The sequence below is a fragment of the Phodopus roborovskii genome, unplaced genomic scaffold (genome assembly GCF_943737965.1).
Source record: "Phodopus roborovskii unplaced genomic scaffold, PHOROB, whole genome shotgun sequence".
Classification (NCBI taxonomy): Eukaryota; Metazoa; Chordata; class Mammalia; order Rodentia; family Cricetidae; genus Phodopus; species Phodopus roborovskii.
In genome coordinates this window covers 57,445,502-57,472,507 of record NW_026126407.1, presented here as the reverse complement: position 1 = coordinate 57,472,507, position 27,006 = coordinate 57,445,502, and the positions used below count along the sequence as shown (strand labels likewise).

The 27,006-nt window shown below is 43.6% G+C and overlaps 1 protein-coding gene across 1 annotated transcript in view; it reads left to right on the top strand.

The window, feature by feature from the left end:
- The window catches only part of Txndc11 (thioredoxin domain containing 11), a 62,993-nt gene extending 38,768 nt beyond the window's left edge, over positions 1–24,225 (top strand). The window contains 8 exon segments of the mRNA XM_051181422.1: positions 3,897–4,009; positions 6,113–6,313; positions 10,069–10,861; positions 13,713–13,855; positions 14,214–14,323; positions 18,744–18,824; positions 23,504–24,039; positions 24,042–24,225. Of these exon segments, the coding sequence (XP_051037379.1) occupies positions 3,897–4,009; positions 6,113–6,313; positions 10,069–10,861; positions 13,713–13,855; positions 14,214–14,323; positions 18,744–18,824; positions 23,504–24,039; positions 24,042–24,109 (2,045 nt within the window). The 3' untranslated portion in view covers positions 24,110–24,225.
- The last annotated feature ends 2,781 nt before the right edge of the window (positions 24,226–27,006 follow it).

Here is a 27,006-nt window from a genome sequence, read left to right as displayed (position 1 = left end):
TTTGTTCAGGCAACCTGTCCATTGATACTGATGCAAACTGGCCTTTGAATGGGCCCATTCAGCTTCTGGGTCACGCTGTCACTTTTGATTCTTCTGTTGCTGCGTATCATGCTGGTCACTTTGACAGTCTACCAAATCAGTGTCCTTATTGGCTAATTTTCTTGTTCTAACTACAGCTGTTCGACAGGATTCAGCATTTTCCTTTCTATGTGCAGTGTCATTTAGGCACTGGCAGTTCATCATACTTTATCTTAAGTGCTGCTTTTTTCCCCCTGATATTTTCATTATCTGAACTTAATATGTTTACAATTTAAATTTTTAAAGGGACTTTGGGAATGGCTCAATGATAGAGTGTTTGTTAGCATGTGGAAGGCCCAAGGTCCATCCCTAGGACTGTAACACACATTTCTTTCCCCTTCTATCTATCAGCTTCTTCTGTAAGAGCCTGGTGCCTTTCAGTGTAGATTGATACTTGGAGATGAAGATCTGAGTGCTGGGTGTACTCTTTGACAGTATCAGGGAGACCTCACTTCAAGATCTAGCAGATAGAATAGGAAGCACGTGTGTTTATGCCCTTGTGATGCTAAAGCATCCACATTTTTATGTTGCATACATAATGTGTAAATTAAAAGCCAACTTATACAGTGTTCTCTGATTCCAGTATAGCACACTTTAGTCTCCCCTCCTACAACTTCTTACCCTACTAGTAAATATCCTGGTGTCCAAGGTGATAGTATATTTACATACAAAGAAATATTAGTAGTAGTTTCAGAATTGCTAGTTTATAGCCTTATGGAAAACATCTTCTTTCCTTCCTTCCTTCCTTCCTTCCTTCCTTCCTTCCTTCCTTCCTTTTACCTTCCAATCCCAGTTCCCTCTTCCCCCCTTTCCTCCCGTTCTCCCCTTCCTCCCATCCCACCTCCCATCTGCTCCTCAGAGAGGGTAAGGCCCTAGGATATCAGCTAAGTCTGTCCCATCTCCTCCTTGAGGCAGGACCAAGGCACCCCCCCTTTCCATGTCTAGCTGAGCAAGGTGTCTCTCCATAGAGAATGGGCTCCACTAAGTCAGTTTATACACTATAGTTAGATCTTGGACCCACTGCCAGGGGCTTCATATGCTGTCCAAGCCTGTATTCAGGGGGCCTAGTTCATTCCTATGCTGGTTCCACAGTTGACAGTGCAAAGTCAGTGATCTTTCACTAGCTCTGGTTAGCTGATTCTATTGTTTTCCCATCATGGTCTTGACTCCTTTGTTCATATTATTGCTCCTCCCTCACTTTGATTATACTCCAGGAGGTCTGTGCAATGGTTAGTTATATAACTTTGCATCTGCTTCCATCTGTTTCTGGAAGAGGGATCTAGCTTCTCTGGGGTTTTGGATTGTAGGCTTTGCTTTATGTCTGGTATTAACTTACGAGTGAGTACATACTATATTTGTCTTTCTGGGTCTGGGTTACCTTACCCAGTATGGTTTTTTTTTCCCCCTAGTTCTGTCCATTGGCTTGCAAATTTAAAGATATTGCTTCTCACTACTGAGTAATACTCCATTGTGTAAATGTACCACATTTTCTTTATCCATTCTTTGATTGAGGGGTATCTAGGTGGGAAACATATTTCTTAATGATGTTTATGGACTTGGTTCATTTCTCTTTGCTCTTACTTTTATGTCTTTTAGTAACTGAGGTGGGCTCTTTCTCCTTCACTCCTCACTATGGTATTAATCATTTGCAGTTAAGTTTATTTGCTAGAACCAGCAGTCTACAGTAGGTTCTCTCCATTTCCCTTGATTTAGTTTTTGGATTATGTGAAACATAACTGTGCCTCTGAGTCAAGTGCAGACAGCCCTGCTCAGGGATATGCAGGCCTCCTTACAAACTACTCTTTTTACTTTTTGGTTTATTCTTCCTGTATTTCTCTTGTGTCACTTTAAACTTGTCAGGTTTGTGTTTAGAATTGTTTACCATGGTAGAAAAGGCATTCCCACTATTCTCAGCTGCTCCTCACCTGGCAATGCTGGAAGGAAGGGTACAGGATTGAAGAACACTTTCTTTGTTATTTTTGAGACGGGATCTCTAGCTGTCCTGGAATTCGCTCTGTAGACCAGCCTGGCCTCAGACACACAGAGATTCACTTATCTCTGCCTCCAAGTGCTGGAACTAAAGATATGTGCCACCACACCTGGTTGAGGATGACACTTTTGTGTGTTGATGCCTTCATACTTTTATACTTTGTCTCCTTGGTTATGAGTTGGTAGCATTCAAAGTTTAAGATCTTATGTAACATCTGTAATAAGGCAGGGAAAGGACACACTCTTCCCTCTACTGTCTTACTCACCCCTATATTTTAGAATTTTCAAACACCACATTGCATGTTCCTTGAAAAATAGCGAAGACTAAACAGGTAAGTGCTCTTGCTACCAACCTGACAGCCTGAGTTCTATCCCAGAACCTATACCAAAGGTGGTCCTTTAACCTCTGTACTGGTGATGTGGCAGGTCTACACACAGTACATTTAAATTTAGTTATTTGTTTATTTTTAGTAACAGAAGCATCATAGATGAGGATATAACTCTCTTTGTGTCCCAACACCAAACCAGTTTTACTTTCCTTAGAGATGGGTCTCCATATTCTGCCCAGCTTGGTCTTAAGCTCTTCCTAGGCTCAAGCATTCCTCTTGCTTCAGTCTTCAGAGTGTCTGGGCTATTGTGTTCTTTATACACATTTACTCCCATGTGCCCATAAGAAAAGAATACTGTTTTCCAACTAAGAGCTTTTTGTTTTGTTTTCTTTAGACAGCAGTTCTGCTGCTGTCTTGGAGATGTTTCTGTACTTTATGATAGTTCTGCCTCCTCATCCCTTCCAGCTGAATGGTGTCTGCTAGCTAGTGTCCCTGAATGTGACTCCTAGGACACACATGAGATTGCTACTGGTATCCCTTCTTGGTCCTAACAGTCCAGTAACTTCTCCCTCAAGTCCTAGATTTTACCTTCTCTGCTGGCATTGTTATCAGAGCTACCATTGCTCTGCTGGCCATTGATACTCTCTATTTCCTAAGCCTAAATTTTAGGTAGTTTGGCAAAAGTGGAATTGTTTTGTTTTACTCCAAGTGAGATTGATCATTTTTCAATGTAGGAATTAGCCAGTTCCATTTCTTTTCTGTGGTGTGACCATTTTAATCATTTTTATATGTCAGTTTGTGTGAGTTCTTTGTATATGCTAGGTTCATTTATTTCACATATATTTAGTGTCATGCAGTGCCACTCAGTTGGTAGAATGCTTGCCTAGCATGGATAAAACCCTGGGTTTGATCCCTAGCACCCCATAAACTGCTTGTGGTAACACATCTCTATAATTCCAGTACTGGAAAGATCAGAAGTTCAGAGTCATTTATTGCTAGGGTACCAGCAATAAATAAGAGCATGAATTCTTAGGAGGAATTTGGATGAAGAAAAATCTAAATAAATAAGACAATAATATAGGTACTTAAAGTGCCATCAAGATAGGATAGAGTCCCAACATCTCCCCAGAGCGTCTGTCTCTTGGGTACTTGCTATTAGGTGGTTAGTCAGGGAAGGGGAGAACAAGATGATTGATAAGAAGGAGCTGGCCATGTCCAAAGACACCAGCTTGTACCTTGTACCTTCAGAGGTAGGCTTGTCTGAGCAAGGGGAACAGGGTGGCAAAGCAGACAGGCCAGTTTGTTGCAAGTGGCTGTAGTCTCCTCAGCCTAAGTGACTAGAGTGATGAGTCCAACTCCTACAGCTGGTCCTCCTGGGGCCAGGCCAGGTTAGCAACAACCTTGCCTGAGGGGACAGGCACTTTAGGACTGGATCAATGGGTTTGTGATTGTTTTAAGGCCTAGGCCTCCTCTTTAATAAAGGAAAATTTTCTGTTTCAGATTACCTAGGAACAGTACGATTTGGGGTTATCACAAATAAACATCTTGCGAAACTGGTATCCTTAGTACACTCTGGAAGTGTGTATTTACATAGACATTTCAACACATCACTTGTAAGTATTTTAAAATCACATTTGTATTAGTGCAGTGGTTCTTAACCTTATTGTAGGTCACAGACTCAATGAGAACTGGATGAAATGTATGGACCTCTCCCTAGGAAAGAGCAAGTGATTTTATGTGCAAATTGAGAATTCCTATAAGCCCACCCTAGAGCCCAGCCCCTGGTAAGAATCTGTGCATTAGAGGGTCTTAAATGTGCTATTTAGACCGTGTTTGCTTAGTACTTAAATTGTGATACAGCTTTGTTAGTTGCCCTTCCTGAGTGAAACTGTGGTTACTCAGTTGGTGATTTCTTACTCTAGGCCCACATTCTCTGAGATTAGCTTCCACTGGGCAGTGTTGTTCATTTGTTCTTATATGAAGAGCAGGGATGTGAGGGGGCTTTTCTCCTACAGTAACAGTGGAGTGTCCAAGTTCTTGTCAAGAGATAGGGAGAAGTGGGTAGCTTCTCACCTCAGAGATTCTAAGTTCTCATTTCTCCTTTGTTCCCTGATTTTATTTGCTACTTTGCTGGGATTGCTGCCACTTACCTACTTCTGAGCCTTAAGCTTCACATCTGTGTCCTTGCAACTTCCACAGTCATTGCTGACAGGTTTTCTGAAGTATTTTATATTTAGTCATATTATTAATTTTGTTACACACAGAGACACACACACACAGACACACACAGACACACACACACACACACACACACACACACACACACACACACGGAGGTCCAAGGACAATTTGCAGAAGTTGATTTTCTCCTTTCATCATATATGTCATAGGAGTGCCTTTATCCATTGAGCCTTCTTGCTGGCCCTCTGAGGTGTTTTCATTGTTGACAAGATTGCTGGCTTTCAACAGGATCATTGGCTTTGAGATCCAATGACGATTTCTGCCCTTAGCTCAGGGTCATGGATCTTTCCAAATGCTATTGAGCCCCCACCACAGAGTGTCCCTTGTTTGCCAGTCATTTTAGCATCTGCCTAACTCTCATATCTCAGATATTGTGCTTTTCTTCTTGCTATTTATATTCCTAAATGTATTTTTGTGTTTTCCAAATGGAAGTGTTCATGATGTGTTTTAAACCCTCATTGTCGTACTCTGAGCATCACCGCTGTGGTTGCCTCTCCCACTGCCTGCTCACTTTCCTTGTGCCCATATAGCTTTTCACCTCATCTGCTTTGCTAGCTCTCATTTTCTTACACCATTGTTTTTGCCTGTATATATTTATAGCACAGGGCTTCAAGGAAGAGTAAATGGAGAAAAGGAGAACTGTGAAGTCATTCTGAAACTGTCCAGGCTTGCTGCCTCAGTTGGGTGCTTTCATTTGTTTATCAGCTGATGCCTTTTATCAAGTGAAGTATCTTAAAAAGCAGAGGTAGTGGCACGGTCATCATGTGGTCGCATTCCAGTCTCCATTCTGGTGGTCACCACATGCTTCATCTTGTGAGACCTTTCACTCTGGAAATTACTTGAAGCTCTGGTTTATTGTCATTGGACTTTCAAAAGTACTTTCATATTACAGAAGAACAAAGCAATAATACCACTACACACAAAGTGTGACCTGGGCCTTGCGTAAGCTTAGGTTACTCACTAATTTACCCAGTTACTGGTGTGACCATCACCAAAGCCTGTGTAGCCTCTGCGTAGTGGAAACTCCATTCTGACCTCTAGGACAGGACTTGATAAGCTAAGGTTAAGCTCTAACATCCCGTCACCAAGGACGGTAGGACTAGATTCTTTTATAAGTACCTCGTGGTGCTCTGTAACTCTCCTTAGACTGGGGGACTAGAGGTCATTACAGCTACCTAAAGGCAGGGAGAGTACTTGTGGATAGGTGAGTCTATCTCAGCAAAAGGCAAACCCAGTGATGTGAAAGCGACATCCTGCTCCCATGGTGACTTTCTCCCCACTTGTTGAGGACACTCGTGAGACTGTGTGGAGTGGTGGGCTGAGTGTTGGCTTTACAGCCAGCAGTGGTGCCTTTTCTGGGTGCTTTTTTCTCCCTCACAGTGCAGCTTGACCAGGCCTCTGGAGGACAGTGCTGGCACTTTGGCTCTGCTGTGTCTTACTCACCTGTTTTATTCTTTTGAATTTGTCCTTGGCAGGTCTTCCCCAGGGAAGTAATGAACTTCACAGCTGAGAACATCTATAAGTGGGCCTCAGAAAACCAGGAGACCCTGTTCCGATGGCTACAGCCCCATGGAGGCAAGAGTCTGCTGTTGAACAATGAGCTGAAGAAAGGACCAGCACTCTTCCTATTCATACCTTTTGATCCCTTAGCTGAGAGGCATCCTCTCCTGGATGAGGTAGGAGTCCTGGTGATCCTCTCATAGCTCTTCTTCCAAGTTCAGAGTGGCTTTCAGGTATAGTAGCTGTGGCTCAGTGGTTTGTGCCTGGGTTAGGGATTTCTCCCACATTCTCCGACCATCGTTATTTGTTGATCTCGTGAGGGGTGACTAGGAGGGAAGGGAAATTGCTTCCCCAGATATAGACCAGGTGACTGCACTAATGTTCCTGTTTACAAGGTATTAGGATCACAAGCAAACTGATAAGGCCTAGGAAGTGCCACTGTCATGGGGCTGCCAGCTTTGGCCATCCTGGGGTCAGTAACACGGTGGCCAGGTGAAGCTGCAGTGGTGCTGTGTACCTTTTTCTCTAGATGGTTCTTGTTGCATGGATAGACAGATTTCCAGAGACAGGTGCTGCAGGAGTCTTCCCACCCTCTCTCCTTTCTGGAACATCCATTCTTTCTAGGCGTGAGTTTATTTTATACATGGATCATTTGGAAGCACTTAGAGGAACAATAACAATCAGCAGGAGAGAGCCTAGGATTGCTAAATTGGATTTATTAGGTTTTTATTTTTTTTCTTTCCCTCAAGAATCCCTTAATTGGCTCAAACCAGAATCTGACAGCCAGTGTAGCAGAGATCAGGCCAGGCAGACATAGTGCTCTGGAGTCTGGGGCAGAACTTTTCACCAGCCAAGACTCACTCTGATGTTCTTCAGCATTTGGTCCAAGTTGTTATCCCCACTGGGAACCTTCTGACTGATGCCACAGTCTGGCTTTAAAAGAAGAAAGGAGAGAGCAATGAAGTAGTTCTGTTCCTTCCACTGAACTAGTCTTAAGACTTCATTTCTTTAGAAAATGTGCACTGCATGAATGTTTTATGGTCCAAAAGTCTCTTTTCCATGCCCAGGCCTCTGTGCCATCTAGATTAAAAGCCATCTAGGTGTGCAGGAAAGGTAGCTATGGCTGTGACTTTTTACTTTTGGGATATTGTCTTCCTTGACTTGGGCATGAAGAGAGGTGGGTCTAGACCCTCACTCCAGAGGGCTGAGGTTGAATTTGGCACCAGAGGGAGGCTTTGCTTTTGTTCTCAGATGAGCATCTCCCCACATCTTCTGTTTCTAGCATCTGCTGGCAGGCCTTTTTAAAAATCAGTTTCACCTGTGACTCTTCACAGGATTCCTAGGGTGCTGTATAGTAGGTGGAGTCTATATGGGCAGGGTGGCCCCTCTTAATATTGTGCATTCCTGAGACAAGCATCATCTACCCAGCACCTTCCTTCATGTGCCGTGTCAGTCTGGCCAGTGTTCACTGGGTACTGGGAGCTCATAGGGAAAGAAGTGTGTGGTAACTACAGGTGTCTGGTCTCAGAAACTGGTCCTGTTGAGAACTAAGAGCCTGCTCATTAGTCAGAGGACAATCAGGCTCCCGCCAGGCCTGGTCAGTAAGGAAAAGAGGGAAGTGATATCCCAGAGAACAGGATCCTAGCAGAAGGGGAGGAGGGGCTTGGGAAAAGCATCATACTTTAGTAAGGAGAGCTAAATGCTCAATAGAGAGTTCAGGGCAGCTTTGTTTTTCATTGTGGGCCTAGATCTGGGCAGACAATTGAGGGCATAGTAGGCAAGGACCCTTATGATGGTTGTGGGCTTTGTGTAGGTTGTAAGTGACCAAATGGTGGCTGTACCAAGCCTAGGAGTGGGCAACTGCCTTTACATATATGCCACTAGCATGGACACCTCACACTTGCATGTGTACACACAAAGAAAACATAGATCCTGACACCAGGGACACTGTTCCCTAGTGTTCCTACAGCATTCTTGAGACATCATGCTGTATATTATGCAACACACTAATCAAAGAAAATGTCTGTCTCAGCCTGCAGTGTCCTTTTGACTTGTTCTCCACTCTGAGTGATCTTTCAGGCATTCACAGCACGAGTCAAGTAAGCAGAGGCATCTGGACTTAAGAGATTTCTTTAATTGAAGACAACAGAAATATTGACACCACAGAAGGCATTTATAATTGTTTACCAAGTTCTTAATTGTTTATATTAATTATGACATAAATTGAAACACATTAACAGGATGTACCATGAATTTTGTTTTCTAAACTGTTTCTGTAATGGGCTTGTGATAGGAGAGAAGTAGGAGGCCTCACCCCTCTAGAGCATGGCTGCTGTGTGAGGTATTAGGAACCAGACAAGGAAAGAAAATGGTCTAGGAACATTGTTATCTTTCTGTAATGAATATTCATATTTGGGAAGATTTTATAAAATACAGCAGTGGATCTTAAAGTTTTATGGGGTGTGCAGGGCCCTGGGAAGTAGTTATCTGTTACTTTATCCTTGAATATAAACCAGTCCAGGAAGAGTGGAAGGTTCCAGGGTTCTTTGTGGGTTGGGTTGTCAGGGTCTGTCCTGTTGCTGTCAAGAATCTTGTCCACTCCAAAGCAATACAGAGAAACCCTGTCTCAAAAAACAAACAAACAAAAAACAAAACAAAACAAAAAAACAACAAAACAAAACAAAAAGAATATTGTCCAAAAAGGAGGATGATGTTTGTATGTGTGAGGGGTAATTTAAGACACTAGTTAACCACCTAAAGTGATGTTTTATTCCAAGAGCTAGTCTGAAAATACATTTTTTTTTTTTTGAGAGACAGGGTTTCTCTGTATTGTTTTGGAGCCTGTCCTGACACTCACTCTGTAGACCAGGCTGGCTTCGAACTCACAGAGATCTGCCTGTCTCTGCCTCCCAAGTGCTGGGATTAAAGGCATGCACCACCAACGCCCAGCTGTAAATACATTTTGTCAGGGACTAGGAGTGCAGAAGCTAGTTCATTTACCATTCAGAGTGGGATTGCCGTTACCTGAGCAGCCTCCCAATTTGAGGGTCTTAGGAACAGCCGGAGGAGGAGGCAGGGTCCTTGACCAGGCATCAATAAAGGGTTCTGTTCTGTTCTAAATGGGATGATATAAGCCTGGAAAGGCAAATGGGCCAGAGTATAACTTTATCCTACAGGTAATAGAAACCACCAAGTATCACTTGGCCAAGAAGTATCCATTATGCTTAGGCTCGTACTTTAGAAGTTAGGAAGAGGGGATGATGGCCTGAGGAGACTGAATGAACAGAGATGTGAATGAGCTGGTTTCTAGCCACAGTGGTGCAGGGAGGGGGAAGAGGTGCTCTAGAAAGGAAAGATGGGCATGGACAGTTGGGAGCAAGCTGGATTGGGGATCTCCTGGAAGGTATGAATATATTTGGGAGTATAGATGCTGTAAATTTACTTAAATCTACACATGTGTTTGTATAGTTTTCAGAGTTACTAAAGATGGAGAAAAAAATGACAGCATAGGGAAATGTTAACAGTGTGAAGAAAGTACACTCACCTGGAAGGCGAGTCTGTTCTGATTCTTTTAATGGTCTGGACACATCCCTGAGCTGGACTTCATTTATCTATGGTAGGCAGACGTTTCTATAACCTTCTAACTCAGAACAATGGTTCAGTGCTTGCTGATAGAGGGGCAGTGTTGTAAAAAACAGACTTGTGGCACACACCTTCAATTCCAGTACTTGGTGGATCTCTGTGTGTTCAAGGCCGGGCTGATCTACAGAGTGAGTTCCAGGGCAGTTAGAGGTGGAGAGTTTTGGTATGACCACTTCTCCTTTGAGGCAGGCTTGGCCTGGGCTTCTGCCTGTAACTTAGGGATGCTTTAGAGGCCACCTTCTCTATATCCATAACCCGTGTCTCTTACCAGCTCTGCCCTGTCTTTCAGATCACCGAAGTGGCCTTGGAGTACAATAACTGTTATGGGGACCAGGTGGTGGAGCGCCTCCTTCAGCACCTTCGGCGGGTGGAGGCACCTGTGTTCCAATCCCTGGCACCAGAGCTGCCAGCCCCATTGCCTGATGTTCAGCTGATGGCAGCGTCCCCCTGCTGCAACACAGTGGTGCTGCCACAGGGGCCAGCCCTCTCCAGGACCCACAATGTCTGTGAGCTATGTGTCAACCAGACAGTGGGTGGTACCAAGCCAAGCTCAGTGAGCGTGCCACAGTGCAGCTTCTTCGAGATGGCAGCTGCTCTGGATTCTTTCTACCTCAAGGAGCAGACTTTTTATCACATGGTGTCGGGCAGCACAGAATGCAGCAATTTTTTAACCTCCTACAGCCCTTTCAGCTACTGCTCTGCATGTTGCAGGACCATATCCCGGGGCATGGCAAGCTTCACTGGCTCTGAACAGGATGTTTTTACAGCCCCGGCTATCACATTCTCTTCCCTTGAGAAGAACTGTGAGGCTGCTGCCCCAAGCTCCATTCCTCACATTGAGGAGAACGGGTACCACCTCCCTGAAGTGGGCCTCACTAGCACAACCTTCACAGGCCTGAGCTGCAGAACCAACAAGACCCTGAATATCTACCTTTTGGATTCCAATTTATTTTGGTTATATGCAGAGAGACTAGGTGCGCCAAGCTCTGCTCCTGTAAAGGAGTTTGCCACAATTGTTGATGTGAAAGAAGAATCGCACTATATCTTGGACCCCAAACAAGCCCTCATGAAGTTCACTCTAGGTACTGTAGGTGGTTTGTCTCCCTGAGCATGATAAGCTTTGCTTAGTTTAAGAGCCATAACTTGCATTAATGGTCTCATTATTGCTGATCATGGGGTGATGCCAGCTTCATAGGTCCTTTGAAGTCTTCAGATAAGTTGTCTTTATCTTTGGTCATTTTGAAAAGAAGCCAGTTTGTCTGGTAAATAGAGGAGTAGCTTCTACCTACCGAATTCTAACCCATGGGAACTAAGGGACCTAGACTGGCAACTTCTGTCACATTTCCAAGACCAAGCAAGCACTAATCCCAGGAACCTGACTTCCATGCCAGACAGAATGGTGAGAGCCTTTTTAGTGGGACATGTAGAGGCTGATGAACATGGCCATTAATAGTACCAGCAATCGAAAGGGACCAAAGCAGAAAGGAGTGAGCTTAGACTCTCTTGCTCATTCTTGTTTCACAGGGTTGAATGTATGAGTGTCAGAGCCAGTGGGCCCCATTTGTGTTATTAACGTTTATGGCATGTTGGGGAAGCCTGCCTAAATCCTCAGTCCCTACACTGTAACATACCAGTGTTGAGAGCAGGTTGCAAACCAGTGAAATCCACTTGGGTTGACCTAAGGCTTTACCGTGGGAAAGTTTCACAGAGTTGGCTCCTGGGGCTTGGCAGCAGCAACAGCAAATGGACTCATGCTGTCCTGTTCCCAGGCTTTGCTGAAGTCCCTGACATACAACACAGGAAAGTGAGAATTGAAAAGCCTTGTTAGTTCAGCATCATTGGAAATGCAGGGAGAGCCAGTGCTTGCCAAATGAAGAGAAGAAGAATTTGATAGTGAAAGGGACTTGATTTCCAGGTTGAGAGTATATGAAAGCAGGATAAGCACAGATCCTCTAAGCACTAGTCCTTCTGGCTGTCCTTTCATCAGTTCAGGTGAAGCATTCACATTAGCTACCTTTGTGAAAGGACTCATACAATGTTGGTTTTTCTGTGTCATATCATTATAATTAGAAGAGCTCCTCGATGCTCAAAGCAAACTTGTGATCGATCAGTCACTATACAGAGTCCTGTTATTCCCAATTCATGATATGTTGGTGTAGTGGGTTCTCTTAAAACTACTGTGTAATTTGTTTTGATATTTATTTTTATTTTATGTACATGGATGTTTTGCTGCATGTATGTCTATATACCAACACTTGTGCGGTATCTGCAGAGGCCACAACAGAATGTCAGATCTCTTGGAACTGCTTACAGGTGGTTCTGAGCCACCATGTAGACGCTAGGAATCAAACCTGTGTCCTCTGGAAGAGCAGTCAGTGCTCTTAATTGCTCTTAAATGCTCCCCAGGCATGTAGTTTAAAATTTTATTTTTATTTTTGTATGTGTATGATATTTTGCCTATATGTATGTCTGATACCTAGAGAGGCCAGAAGAGGGGTTGGATCTTCTGGAACTGGAATTATAGGCAATTGTGAGCTACCATGTAGGTGATGAAAACTGAACCCAGGTCCTCTGGAAGAGCAGCCATTGTTCTTCACCGATATGGTGCTGTCTTTCCATAGCATAGCCCCCCAACCATGTTTTTGTTACTGTTGTTTTGCTTTTCTCCTTCGAGATAGGTTCTATCTATATAGCCTTGGTTAGCCTAGAATTTACTATATAGACCATGCTGGCCTAAACTCCGAGATCCACCTGCCTCTGCCTTTCAGGCATGGAATTAAAGGTGTGTACCACCACACTCAGGAGAGCATGTAAATTTTAAAGTGATTGGGTTCTCTGGATTCTGTGAGTGATACTCAGCTCAGAGAAGTTCAGACTCATTACTTTGAATTTTAGGATTTCCTGAAATAAGCCCTCTTTGGCTTTCATTTTTCTCTTCTATATCAAGTGGGGACAATCTCATCTGTTGGGCCAGCAGTTTTGAAAATCCTAGAATTCAGAATTTAGATTCAGATTGGGAAGTCTTGGTTTCACAGTCCAAAACTATAGCCATCTAAGTTTTTCAGCTATGCTAAGGACATGTCTAAAGTGTTCACATGACACTTCACTTCCTCCTTTTGCAGAGCAAGTTATTGTCTGTTAAGACCTCCATTAGAGGGAGTTGGAAGAAAGAAGCTAAGTTGAGACTAGTGTTGTTGCTTCACTGAGGCAGAGGATTCTGAGATGGTGGCATTGGTGGGAAGGGTGAGATTGCTGCTTAAATTCGGGCTTTTATTACTTGGTTTATTTATATACTTTTTTCCACCATGTATAATCGAAGAACTTTAATAAAGGGAACCAAAGAGCTACTTGGCCGCAGATTAATGAGCACTAAACACCTTCACATTTGTACTGTCGCTGCATTTATAGTGAGGCTTAAAGAGCTTACTGTCCAAGCAGCCTCTCTTGCAAAAGGTACAGTGTGCATTGCTGTGTGCATTCTCATGCTGTGTGTGTGTGGGGGCAGTCTCTTTGGAAAAGAGCAGGCTGGAATCTCCATTTGTATTTGAACATCCCACCTACATGGTGTTTTGTTAGTAAAGGACTGTCCTCTGAGAGTTGATACTACCAAAGTTAAACATAATGGCAGCCTGGGCACCTTTTTGCCAGGGGTAAAAACATAAGCATGAAGCTAGGTGTGATGGCACAAATCTTTGAAGAGGCAGAGGCAGGTGGATGTCTGAGTTCAAGGCCAGCCTGGTCTACAGAACAAGTTCAGGTCAGCCAGAGCAACAAAGTAAGACACTGTCTCAAAACAAAACAACCCCCCTCCCCAATAAAATAACAACAATAAAAAAAAAAAGTAAGCACGGGACATTGTTTCAGTTTTAAAGTAGATGGGCTATTCTACTTGTACCTAGAGCAAAGATGACCTCATTTTCTCTTCATTTTTAGAGTCTTTTATTCAAAACTTCAGTGTTCTCTACAGTCCCTTGAAAAGGCATCTTACTGGAAGTGATTCTGCCCAGTTTCCGTCTCCCCATTTAATCACTGAAGTGACAACTGATACCTTCTGGGAAGTAACCCTTCGGAAACAGGTACGGGGCTGGAGATGGGACTTCATGGTAGAGCACTTGAGCATATGAGGTTTAGGGGTTCAAGAGTGGAGCAAAAATCAAGCCATCCATTCCTGTTAAATTCTACAGCTGTAGGCATTTAGGGGAAAACTGTCTATTTCTGATATGCAGATTAGTCTAGTGGTGGGACATGAGCAGATTGCATGGTGCTTTTCTAACTGCTAAGACCGTAAAGAAACACGTAATTACAATTACAGGTGGAAAAAAAAAATGCTCACTATGATTCCTGCACAGTCAGTGACTCAATGCCTTCAGGATTTAGCAGAGCAGGAAATGAGGTCCAGGACCAGATATGAGTAACTATCTCCCCTTCCCACAGGATGTTCTACTGCTCTATTACACAAAGTGGTGCGGCTTTTGCCCGTCTCTCAATCACATCTTCATCCAGCTAGCTCGACTCCTGCCAGAAGATACATTTACTGTGGCTAGGTAAGGACACCAGTCTACAGCATCATGGGTCCTCTTTGCTACCTAACCCATGGTAGGTGGGCTTGAATCCAATGATCATGAAGATGCTTATTGCTGATCAGATTCATAGGCATGCTTGGCTGCTTAAAGGTCCTGGGAAGAGGATGCCCTGAATTACCACCCAGCCCTGGGGACTCAGTTTTGCTTTTGTTTCCCTCTTCATTGGTGGAATCCAGAGGAAGACTTTGTCAATAGCCATGTGTCTACTTTTGTGATTCCATGGATGCTTTATGTGATCTTTTGTGTAAACACATTTTGAATCCTTTTTTTTTTTTTTCAACAGACTCTCTCTGTAGTTCAGGATGGCTTGAGCTTACTATGTACTATGGCCTTTAATTCCTGGCATTCCTTCTGCCTTGGTCTACCAAGAGCTTACAGTTATAAGCTACCATACCTGCTTTCAAATACCATTTTAGTTACATTTATTCCTTGAAAGTTGTTTTTGTGGGTATGCATGCTTTGTTTTATTTTGAGAAGAGTCTACTATGTAGCCTAGGCTGGCCTTGAACTCACTATGTAAACCAGATTGACCTTGAACTCAGATCCACCTAACTTTGCCTCTTGGGTGCTGGAATGGAAGATGTATACTGTCATACCCAGCTCCTTGACAGTTTCATATGTATATATAGTGCATCCTAATTATACTCACTGTCTACCTTTGTTCAGTTTTCTCACTTTTCTCCCCATCCTGATTGCATATTGTTTTTTGTTTTGTATTCAAGTTTAACCAGTCACTCACATGCTCATGACTGTGGAGCTACACACCAGAGCATAGAGGACATACCAATGGCTACCCTATTGAAGATCAATATTTACTCTCCCTCAGCGTTAGTGATCAGTAGCTAATGGATCCTCAGGAGGGATAGACCCATGAACCCTTCCCCTATTTATGACTAAATGTTGTGAGTTCATAATTGCAATGGCCATCCCACCCTGTCTTTCCATCTCCCCGAGTTTCTGCCTTCACAGCTGTTGGCTACAGACAGAAAAGCTTTTCTGATAAGAGCTGAGAGCAGCATTTGTCTATGAGTATAAGCATAAATATTTAGGAGGCAGTTTGACACTATGTGCATTCAGTAAAGCAACAATAGTAAGTTTGGTCTTTTGATGAACTTTACAGTACCAGGCATGAATTCCCTCCTCTCCCTCAAATCCAATCAGAAAATACTTCTGCCATTGTTGTGCCTATGGGCACAATTTGCATGGAGGTCAGCATTATAGCATGTAAGGTCTACCCACTTAGTAACATTATTGATGACTTTTCTCTCCCAGCTGCCTGGTAGCATCTTATGGTTAGAAAGGAAGCCCTTCTGTTCCCTTTCCAGCTTGATTTCTCTGTCCTGTACCCAGGGTATGTGGTGTCTGCAATAGGGTCTTACCATCTAATTCTGGTCAGCAACCAAAAACAATCAACAACAATAGCCTGTGCTGTTTGGAGGGTCTCTGGAACCTCATGGCTAACTGATGGGGTAGTATATCTTATTTTTTAAAGTAGGGTCTCTCAGTGAACCTGGAGTTCACCAGTTGGCTAGTCTGGCTAGCCAATGGGTCATGGGATCCTACTATGTCTGCCTCTTAGCACTGGAATTACAAATGTACACCACCATACATGGCTGTGTGTGTGTTCTGGGGATCCAACTCAGGTTCTTATGCTTGTATAATAAGCAATTTCCAAGCCTTTAAATCCAGTTTATAAGGTTGGGAAGTAAGCAGTTTAGCTTTAAGATATAGCTTCTCCATCCTTGCCACTAAATGTGAAAGACAAAATCATGGGGAAAAGATAGCAGAAGATAGAAATACAGTCTTTCTGATGAAAAGATAACAAAAGATAAACTATATTCCAACTTACTTGATGCTCTCTCTCTCTCTCTCTCTCTCTCTCTCTCTCTCTCTCTCTCTCTCTGTCTCTCTGTTGGTAGTAGGATTGAACCTGGGACCTCATGCATGCAAAGCAAGTGCTCTACCTCTCAGTTATAAATCCTAGTCCTAATAAAAACATGTTTTAAAGGTAGTCATAAACACATGCATGTTTATATTTTATGTGCTGCTTGCTATGCATTCTCAGTGATAATCAGAACCAAATTTGAAAAGTGACTGTGCTGAGAGATTGTTACATACATAGAGGCTTAAACCTCAGAACACCTAGTAAAGCTGCTGTGTCTATCCATCATTTTCTTTTAACTAATCTGAGGCACAGAAATATTAGGCAGCTGGCTCAGAATTATTAGGGTCCAGTATTCAGAGTCAGGAGTTCATACTTTAGACACGCCACATTTAAAATGGGTTGGGGTTATAGCTTAGGTGATAGAGTACTGTCTAGTATACACAAAGCCCTGGTTCAGTCCACGGCTCTGCATAAACCACGTTTGTGAGCCAGGTGGTAACTCATGCTGGAAATTCCAGCATTCAGAGGATAGAGGAGGTGGGATCAGAAGTTCAAGGCCATTTCAATGTATAATAAATTAGAGGCCAGCCTGGACTACAAGATACCTGTCTTAAAATAGTAAAGGAGTTTTTTTTTAAAGAAATTTTTAAAATAATAAAAAAGTTCGGCTAGGTGGTGGCGCCAGTGCACGTCTTTAATCCCAGCACTTGGGAGATAGAGCCAGACAGATCTCTCTCAGTTGGAGGCCAGCCTGATCTACAGAGAATTCCATGACATCTGGAAAAAAAAAAAAAAAAGGCTTTAGGACAGGTAAACTCCCGTGTAGACAAAGAATACAGGCATATGACAGAATAAACAACTAGAAAATTATAACCCGAGAAATGTAAATTGAAACACCAATAAAGTGTCATTTACACTTATTAAATTTATAAATGCTTCCAAGTGACAGGATCTTGTATTGATAAAGTTATTGCAGTCAGACATAGCTAATATAATTGACATTTACAAGAAGTTACAAAAAATAATTGTATGTTTCTGACTCGGTAAATTTCATTTTAAGACTTAGAAAATAGAAATTCCATGTGTGTGTGTCAGTAGTGTTGGTATAATGGACAGTTTTGTCCATTGCTAAATCAGTACTTTCATTTAATTAAGTTGCCAAGAATAAAGTGTGAGCTGTATGACTTCTCCTGTGTTAGTTTATAAGCCATACCTGAAAGGATCCCAAAAAGAAAGTCTCCAGGGCCTAGTGCAGTTCCCATGGGTTTTTACAGTATTTTCATCCCACAAGTGACTCTTCATTGTTGACGTGCACATTAGGAGAGAAGAAGCATTCAATTATAAAATATGGTGACCAGTACCGCTTGTCTAAAAGGTGCTCTAGTGTTTTAGATAGGTTTTTACAGGCAGAAGTAGACATGGCATTTTGTTAAAAGATGTGTGTGTGTGGGGGGGTGCATTTGCATTTGGTTGTGCCAATTTTGGAGTTTTCTGTGTGTATATTTGAGACAGAGTATCCTGTTTGGCAGGCTGGCCTCCAACAAGCTGCAGCCAAGGATGACTTTGTGACCCTCTTGCTTTTGTCTTCTGAATGCTGGGACTGTAGGTGTGCACCACTGTGCCTGGTTTAAGAAGGACTTGGCTATAAATTTTGCTCAGTGAGCACTCCACCAACTCAGCTACATTCCTTGCCCATATGCTAGTTTGAGCAAATACATGATACTAGTTTATACTGCCTGATCATCTCACCATTTATTCTTTTTGAAAACCCCCACCAAATTAATAGGTGTATGCGCTGTCATGAATATCCTCCACTTAAAGGATGCCATCAGCCCTATGTATGAATCAGTACACATGGATCCTCAGCCCCTGCCCAGCTAGTGCCTAGTGCCTGTTGCTGGAGGGCCACTCAGCTATAGATAATTCCACAGTAACTGACCACAGGGTGGGTGATTTAGTAGATGTCATTTTTTTATACTCATAAATTAGTCTGCTGTGGTGGCACATGCCAATAATCCCAGCACTAGGGATGATGAGGCAAGATGGCTGCTGAGAGTTTACTGGCATCCTGGGCTAAATAGTGAGAACCTGACTAGCTGCAGCAGTGAGGCTCCATGATAGGGGACATACGGATTTAAAAAGAAGAAATTGTCATTCCGTTAAGAAAGTGTATGGCCTTCAGATTTGTAGACTGTCAAGTGTAATCTTTAGAGACTTGCTGTGCTCAACAACTTTATTTTTCTAGAACTAATATACCAATTAAAATGCTTGCCAGGTCCTGTTGGCAGATGATGTACTCCTTCACTGAGGTAGCTTGGGAGATTTATGTTTAGTTTTGGGCTCCTGTATTATCCAGGGTAGACAGTGGCACATGTTTTGAAAATGTAGGTGCCTGACTTACACCTGTAGTAAGGGGTTTGGTTCAGCCTGGGGTATAGAAATACTCCAAGTTCTTCAGGTTTGGCCAATCACTTACCAATCATTTCCCTTTGCCAGGATTGATGTGTCTCAGAATGATCTTCCTTGGGAATTCATGGTTGACCGTCTTCCTACTGTTTTGTTTTTTCCTTGCAATAGGTAAGCCAGATTTTTTCTCAGTATGGGGCAGGTGGGATTTTCTTGTTGGAGCCTGAAGATGATGAAATGGGCTTCCACTGTAAATCTTTCATTGTGTTCTAAACTGTTGTTAAAATCATGCCATTAGGGATATAGAATAGAAGAGCACTTGTGTTGGAGTGTCATGTGTAGTGATTTTTCGCTTGTTTGTTTGTTTTTGTTTTTTGGAGACAAGATCTCACTATATAGCTCAGCCTCCCAAGTGCTGGGATTAAAAGCATGTACTACCATGCCTGGCATGGACTGTTTTCCTTTGATGCTTGCTCTTCCCTAAGTCTTTCTTACAGAAGCATTCATGTGGCCATGAGAACTCGTTAGCTTTCATACATCTGTGATGCTACAATTGACAGAAAGTGCTCCTGTTTGTGTGGGATGAATCCCGATGATACCCACTGGTCCCTATCACCCAAGGGGATATAGCAGTCCCCTACCCACTACCCTTACCCACTACTCTATTCTTAGGGAGCTCTCTCTGCATGTGTACAGTGTACTCGGAAGTTGTCTGTTACCAACTGTGCTGAGAGCTACAGTAAACAGGAGTGGGACATTAGCAAAGAGAGCCAGGCTTGGCAATGAGCATAGGCCCAAATGTTTCCAAAAAAAAAAAAAAAAAAAAAAAAAAAAAAGGATGCTGACCCTTTCTCACGCACAACTTCCCTTTGATTGTAGAACAGGTCCACATGGCAATTCATTCACATCCCCTGTGGGAAATGTGTTTGCAGGATCCCTTAGGGAGGGTCCTGGCCCATGTCATAGTCACTGTTAAAAGTCATTATACCACTGTCATGCTCATCAAGCCTCTCTGGGAGGGACTTCCTTGGACTTTGTCATATCGTTGCCTCTGTTTTTGCCCTTTATCTCAAAGAATGTGTGCTGGAATACTTACTGTGGCAGCAGGGGCTTGTCAGATCACACACCAAAAACAGTGTGACTCAGTCTGTTCCACTGCTGGTTCTGCCATTTTCTTTCTAAGATGTGTTAAATTGCCATATAATCAAGAAATCATGGACACTAACACCAGCAATTTCATCTGTGTGGGACATAAGTTGGGCATGTAACATAGTGATATGTAATTTTTGAATTCCAAATATACTTTAAAAAAAAGTATTAAAGTTACAGCACACAGTAAATGCCTTTGCAGGCAAAGGCTCTCAGCAGGTGGACTAATGAGCATGTGTAAATGGAAGGAAAGACACCTGGAGGACAGGTGCACAAGAGGGACATGTTTAGCCAGCACTCCCTGCCTTGTATATTAAAAGAATGAGTGCAGGCCAGGTATGGATGTTTAATTCCAGCTTGAAAGACTCTGGGCTGTTTGAGTTGAAGGTCATCAGGAGTTATAAAGGGAGACCCTGTGTCCAAAAAAAAAAAAAAAAAAAAAAACAGAGAGTCTGGTGAATCAAAGCCTTTATTGTTTGGAATGGGATTTTTCTCATTTCCTAAAATACGATGGTGGGCACAAGTGGAGGTAGTGCATCAGTAGCTGGTCCAGAGAGCATTTGGTATACCCAGAAGGTGGAAGAGGAAAGTGTAATGTGGCTATTACCTGTATAAAAATAAGTAAATAAAAGAGGGCAGGTGATAGAGAGATCCACTGGCCCAGCAGGAAGCAATCATCTGAGTAAGGACTGTGAGGGCCACTAGACAGCTCTAAGAGCTAAAAGTGGCTTGTGACTATCAACTATCAAGTACAAAGGCTCACAGAAGGGGAAATGAAAAAACACTGTTAGATGACATGTAATAAGACTGTTTCTGATATTTTTAGTGAAGTATAAAGCCATACATGCACTAAGGAAAATGTAAATGCTATACAAGGTGGAGATGTGCAGAAGGAGAATTCTGAGGTGTTGATAATGCTAAAGTGTTAAATGCTAAGGTTGCTTCTGAGGTGTGAAGGTTACACGTATTGGAAGATAGTGCTTGTATGATTTTTACATCCCTGCAAACTACATTAACTGTGCCTATTGCAGTCAGATGCCTGCCCTCCACCCATAGTGCAACCTGCCTAGCTTCCTTCTGCTGTGGTCTTACCTCTCTTCTTTGAAAGTAGAGGCTGGGATGTGGAACTTAACTTTCTTACACAGGGCTGTCTTAGCCAGTCCCCAAGACAGCAAGCAGTCTAAGCTGCTATGGAGGACATTGCAAACTGCCGATATTTGGACCAAGATTCTGGTGCATGCACCAGAAGGATACTTCAGTATTGTACAGGAAGAACTTCATTGCTTCTGAGGAGCTCTAACTAGCAGTGGGACCTCTTACCACCATGCTTTCAAGAGGACAACTTTTTGTTTTCTGTTCTTTTAGACCAGATTCTCACATATTTCTCATGCTGGTCTGAAACATATTTCTCATGCTGGTCTGAAACTTAGTATGTAACTCCAAGTGCTGAGATTAATGATGGGAGCCACAATTCCCAGATTAAAAGGACTACTTTTTAGAAGCAGTTTATAAATATTCTGTGTATGAAAGAAACAAAAACAGCAACATGTGACCTTAAAAAAAAAAAAAAAGTATATGCCAGGCAATGGATGGCACATGTCTTTACCCCAGCACTGGGAGGCACAAGCAGGCAGATCTCTGAGTTTGAGGCCAGCCTTGTCTACAAAATAATTTCTAAGACAGCCAGGGCTACACAGAGAAACCCTGAATCAAAACCAAAAAAAGAAGAAAAAAGTAGCCAAGTATGTCACATGTCACACTCTTATGATCCTAGCTCAGGGGACAGAGATGAGGATCACAAGTTCAGGGTCAGCCTGGACTACATATTGAATGAAACTCTGTCTAAAACAAACAGCTGACAAAATGGCTCAGCCGGTAAGAGTTCTGAAAATCCAATGGTGGAAGAAGAGAACCAACTCTTAAAAGTTGTTCCTTAATCCCCACAGGATCACCATTGCAGCTGTATACAAACATAAAATAAATGTAATTTTTTACAAAAGTGAATTTTTCTCTAAAAAATACTCAAGAGGCAGAAGCAGGCAGATTGCTGAGTATATGACCAATCTGGTCTACGTAGTGAGTTCCAGGCCAGCCAAGGCTACAGAATGCAACTAGTCTCCAAAACCAAAAACTGACTGACTGACTGACTGACTGACTAACTAAATGGTATGAAAGCATGACAATTAGGGAACCATAGCATTTCCCCAGCCTCTGTAAATGCCTCTAGGAGACACATTGAGGCTCACAGTTTTCTTTTTTTTCTTTCTTTTTTTTTTTTTTTTTTAAAGATTTTTATGTTCATTGGTGTTTTGCCTGCATATATGTCTGTGAGGGTGCCAGGTCCCCTGGAACTGAAATTACAGACAGTTGTGAGCTGTTATATAGGTGCTAGGAATTGAACCTAGGTCCTCTGGAAGAGCAGTCAGTGCTCTTAACCTCTGCTCTCCAGCCCTGTAAATGGGTGTTTTGCCTATATGTATGTCTATGCGGCATGTGTGTGCAGTGCCCTCAGATTCCCCCTGAGGCTGGAATTACAGACAATTATGAGCTATCATGTTGGTGCGGGAATTCAAACTAGCTCCTCTAAAAAGCATCCAGCACTCTTAACCATTGAGCTATCTCTCCAGCCCCTTAATGGTACATTAAAGAACCATGTTTTGGTTTTGTTTGTTTGTTTTCATTTTTGAGAGTCTCACTATGTAGCCTAGGCTTGCTTCAAACTTTTTATCTTCCTGCCTGAGGGATTGCAAATGTATGACACCATACCTGGTTAAAAATGCAATCTTGAAAAAGCTAATATTGAACATCCACTTAACTTATTTAACTCTTACAACAGTCCTGTGAGGCATATTTTACAGAGCCCACATCCCTTGTCTGAGTAAAGCATTGTGGGATGCTGCCTTTGGGGTCCTGTCACTTCCATTCCTTCATTCTCTGAGGGTATTGATTCCTGTCTGATGACTAACCTCAGGCAGAACTGTAGAGAGAGGTATTTTGAGTTATGTTGGCTAGATTGTATATGCACAGGTCAACATACCTGTGAGAGAAACTTTGGTGGCTATGTGGACAATTAGATGACAAGTTCTAAAAAAGGACCTTTCTGAATTAGAGCATGGAACAAAGACGTAGAGACTCCTTCGAATGTCACCATCCTCATGTCTGTGCTATCGGGACTGAGTGGCTATAATTCATCTTAGTCCCTTGGTTGGTTCATTTACCAGTAGCATCTGTCCAGGTGTAAGCCCAGTGTTCCCAGCTTAGGGTACAGTCTCCCTTAGTCAAGAACACTTTATGCTGTAGATATTGTGCAATAATTGTGTGCTGTTACTGGCTTTTTGTTTGTTTGTTTGTTTGTTTTTTTTCCAGTTTTACTGAGCACTTTTAAAAGCCCTGGTAACTGAGGGCAGCCCTGTCCAGGAACTTTGATCACTACCCATGTAGCTCAGACAGAGTAGCCACATTCTTCTACCTCTGTGATTCACTGGTTTTGGGCTAAGTATAGACAATTAAGTTCTGTCCTCAGGAACAGACAATCACTTTAAGTCAAATTACAATTGCAGTGCAAGTCTGGGGTACCTCACTCCACAGAGAACTGCTTGCCTGGGCACCACTTCTTTTCATTAAGAATTCAGCATCTTTCCCATTTGTCTCTGCATTGTGCTTATTGAGACCTTCACTTTTGACTTTCCCTTCCTCTCCAGAAAGGACCTAACTGTGAAATACCCTGGAGACCTCCCCATCACCCTTCCAAATCTGTTGAGGTTCATTCTGCATCACTCAGACCCTGCCTTGGCCCCTCAGGACTTTGACATCAGCCCTCCTACCCAAGAATGTGTTCAGAATGAGGCAGTCCTGCAGCAGGAACACATCTCTCACGTGGAGAATGCCATGCAGAAGCTAAGATCTGAGATGAGCAGCCTACGCCGTACACAAGAGAAGGTAGAGGGCCGGCTTTTTAGTGCCCGCAGGGATGGGCACCGCCTGCTACGCCGGCAGCGTGCTCTGGAGCAACAGCACAGGTTGCTCCGTCGCCACAGCCAGAAACTGCAGGCCCTATATGTGCAGAAGGCCCGTGAGCTTCAAGAGCTGGCCAGTGCCTCAGAGAACCCCCTCCCTGAGCACACATGGCTCAAGATCCTTGTGGCCACTATGGAGAGGGAGCTGGAGGGCCAGGGTGAAGCTAAGGAACCAGCCCCTCTGGAAAAGGTTCACCCCAACCACGCTAAGTTACCTGGTGACACCCCCCACCTTCTACCACCAGCTCCACTCTGGCACCAGAGAGGAAGCATGAGAACAGGACAGAGTAACTTTTGAATGAGATGAAGGAATCAGAGGTGAAAACTGTACATTGGGAATATATTTATGCAAATTTTATTGAAATTTATTGTAAATAAAGATTTTTCTCAGTGGTCTAGAAAATGAACTTGAATGTCATTCAGCATTATTGTTCAGGAATGGCAACCCTTCCCTTCCACTTATTGCACAAACTTGGTAGCTTTGAGACACAACATTAGCACAGTCCATTTGAAGATTTATCTAGAAAAGTCAGTCCTTGCTTCAATGTCTGAGACCCTGGGTTCCTGCCTGCTCCCCAGGATGAAAGGCCGGCTTCTTACCAGAAGATCTTGCCACAAAAGTATCAGAAGAGAGGTCATAGCTTATTAACGGTTGGAGTGTATGCCCTGGTTTATAGTTAGTGATAAACAAGGACAGTTCATTGGTGCTATAGGTGTTTAATTTTTCTCCCTAAGACCTCTACTAGTGCTCCACGGTGCCTGAACTTAATTGGCAATTCATCCCACTTGATGGGCTGACTCAAAAGCCAAAGACATCCCTGGCAACTGGGGAGAAGACAGGAAGCACCCCAAAAGTATAACTGTGAGAATGTGGTGTCTGAAAAAGAGAAATGTCATTGGCATAGTGAAAGCTGCAACCTGTGTCTGACAGTGGACTGATTTGAGCATTTTCAGGAGCCAGGCTCACAATGAAAGTGTAGATCTAAGCTGTTCTTAGATCAGTGGACAGTGGAGCTAAAGGATCAGCAGTGTATAGGCTGCTGGCTGCAAGTGGAATTAGAGGTAGAAAGCTGGAAGTGTTGGGGGGGGGGATGGGTCAAAACCCTCAGCCTCTGCCAGCTCCAGGGCAGATCCCTTTCATACCCTCACTGCTTCCAGGTCCAACCCCAATCCAAGCCAGCCTAAGCAGCCTCTGCCGATGGCCAGTCCACCCGTTACTACCTCTTCCATGACTCAGCTATCTCACCTGGGTCCAAGAGTTTCTTAAGCTGTTTTTACTACAGCAGCCCACCAGAAGTGTCTTATCCCTACCTTTACAAATGGTCTTCCTTATGGCTGTCTCTCCTCACCTTAACATTTGACCCATAGCTCCCTTTGTAGGCATACACTGCTGAAAAGAGGTGTTCCCTATAGCTCCTCCCTTGGGCTCCAGAGAATGGATTAGTTCTCACATGCTTTTTAAAGCTGTGTTCAGCCTGGTCTGAAGCTCTCTGCTTCCTGCCCATGCTCTCCAGGGCCAGTACCTAGTCATCAGCAAGGATGTAAACACACTCGTGTTTTAATCAGAATGGTTTAGAATGGACTTAGAGTGGTGGATCAACAGCTTATAGGCATGGACTCAAAAGGATATCTAGGAGACACATTCTGCTGTCTCCCTGACCTATGAGCCAGGCCCTGAATTTGAACACCTGGTGGCTCTGTTGTAAATGCATACATGCAAACTAGAAATGATCTTCTTTGGCACATAGTGCCTTTAGAACTGGGTTGGGGGCTCAGTCTACAAAGCTCTGATGATCAAAGTGAAACCCAGTACCTAGCCAGTGGGCAGTCACTGGAGAGGAAAGGAAGCTCGCTTGTGAAAAGTTGGGAGGAAGACAAAGAGTTGACCCAACCCCTTACCCCCACTCCAGTGCAGAAAGTATTAAATACAAAAACAAAACGTTGCTTGCTTGGGCCAACTGGGTTTCAGACTTCAAGTAGCCGCCACAGGTTCTGGTGTTTCCAGAGGACTAGAACAGTTTCTGCAAGGCCTGTGCCGAAGGGATGTACTGGGCATGCTCATGAACAAAGGGCAAGAGACTGCTCCGCTAAGCTGCCTGGCAGCCTTCAGGACTCATGGGGACTCGTCCATCACAGGCTTCCAAACAAAGTACAGCAACTTCCTTGCAGTAACTGCCATCTGCACACACTGCTATTTAACAAAGCTGAAGCGATCAAAGGGAAGGGGTGTGGTCTTTCTACCCATTACTAACCAAGAAGAAATCACCCAAGCACCCCAGCTACTTAGCCTTTCACTTCCTTTCTATACACACATACAAGACCTTAGTGAGCTCTGCCAAGGGCACCTGGGGCCTGACCAGTCAAAGACTTCCATGGTCATGCCTAAGCCCACCATGAATACAGCCATCAAGCCAGTCCCATGGGCTCTATGTGGTATTTTAAAAAATAAGCAAGAAGGCTTAAGCACGTGCTTCTGGGCCTATTTACAGTTCACAGGTTGATTAGTTCACGAATTACAGTAGTAGCTCCATCAAAAACAGGCTCAGCTAAAACATTCAAGTAACAAAAGCACTAAGGGGCCATGAATCCCAGCAAGGTCAGGCCTGCCCACTGCCTGCAATGGGCAGCCCCACCAGGAGGCTGAGGGGGGAAGGCCAGGACAGCTGGGATCCGCAGTCAGTGCATGCGATGATGAAGCCTGAAGAGACCATGCCAGCAAATGTCAACCCCTCTCGTAGAGCATCATGTCCGCTTCTGCCCTCTCAGTGCTTCTGGACTGGCTGCAAAGGGAACCAGGTCCTTCACAGCTCAGCTCAGCCATGTACTTCTGGGCCACTGGTGGTCATCAACTTGGCCTTTCTTTCCATGCACGGCCCCTTGGCAGAGTACTGCACCAGCAGAAAGGGCTCCTTTGTCTCGCCATCACCCACGATGCTCTCCTCATCCTCTGACTGGCTGATGCGCTGCAGTCGCAGGTAGCACCAGCAGCCCAGGATCAAGGCCCCCAGGGCAGCAATGGCGATGAGGATGACAATGACTGTGACCACCCCTGTAGTGGGGCTGTGGTCCATAATAGACATGGTTAGTGCTTGGAGGGACTTCTCTGGTGCAAAATTCTTGGTGTGGCTGGCTCAACGAGGCTGGAATTCAGGCTGCACAAGACGGTCCTGAAAGACAAAGTCAGAAAA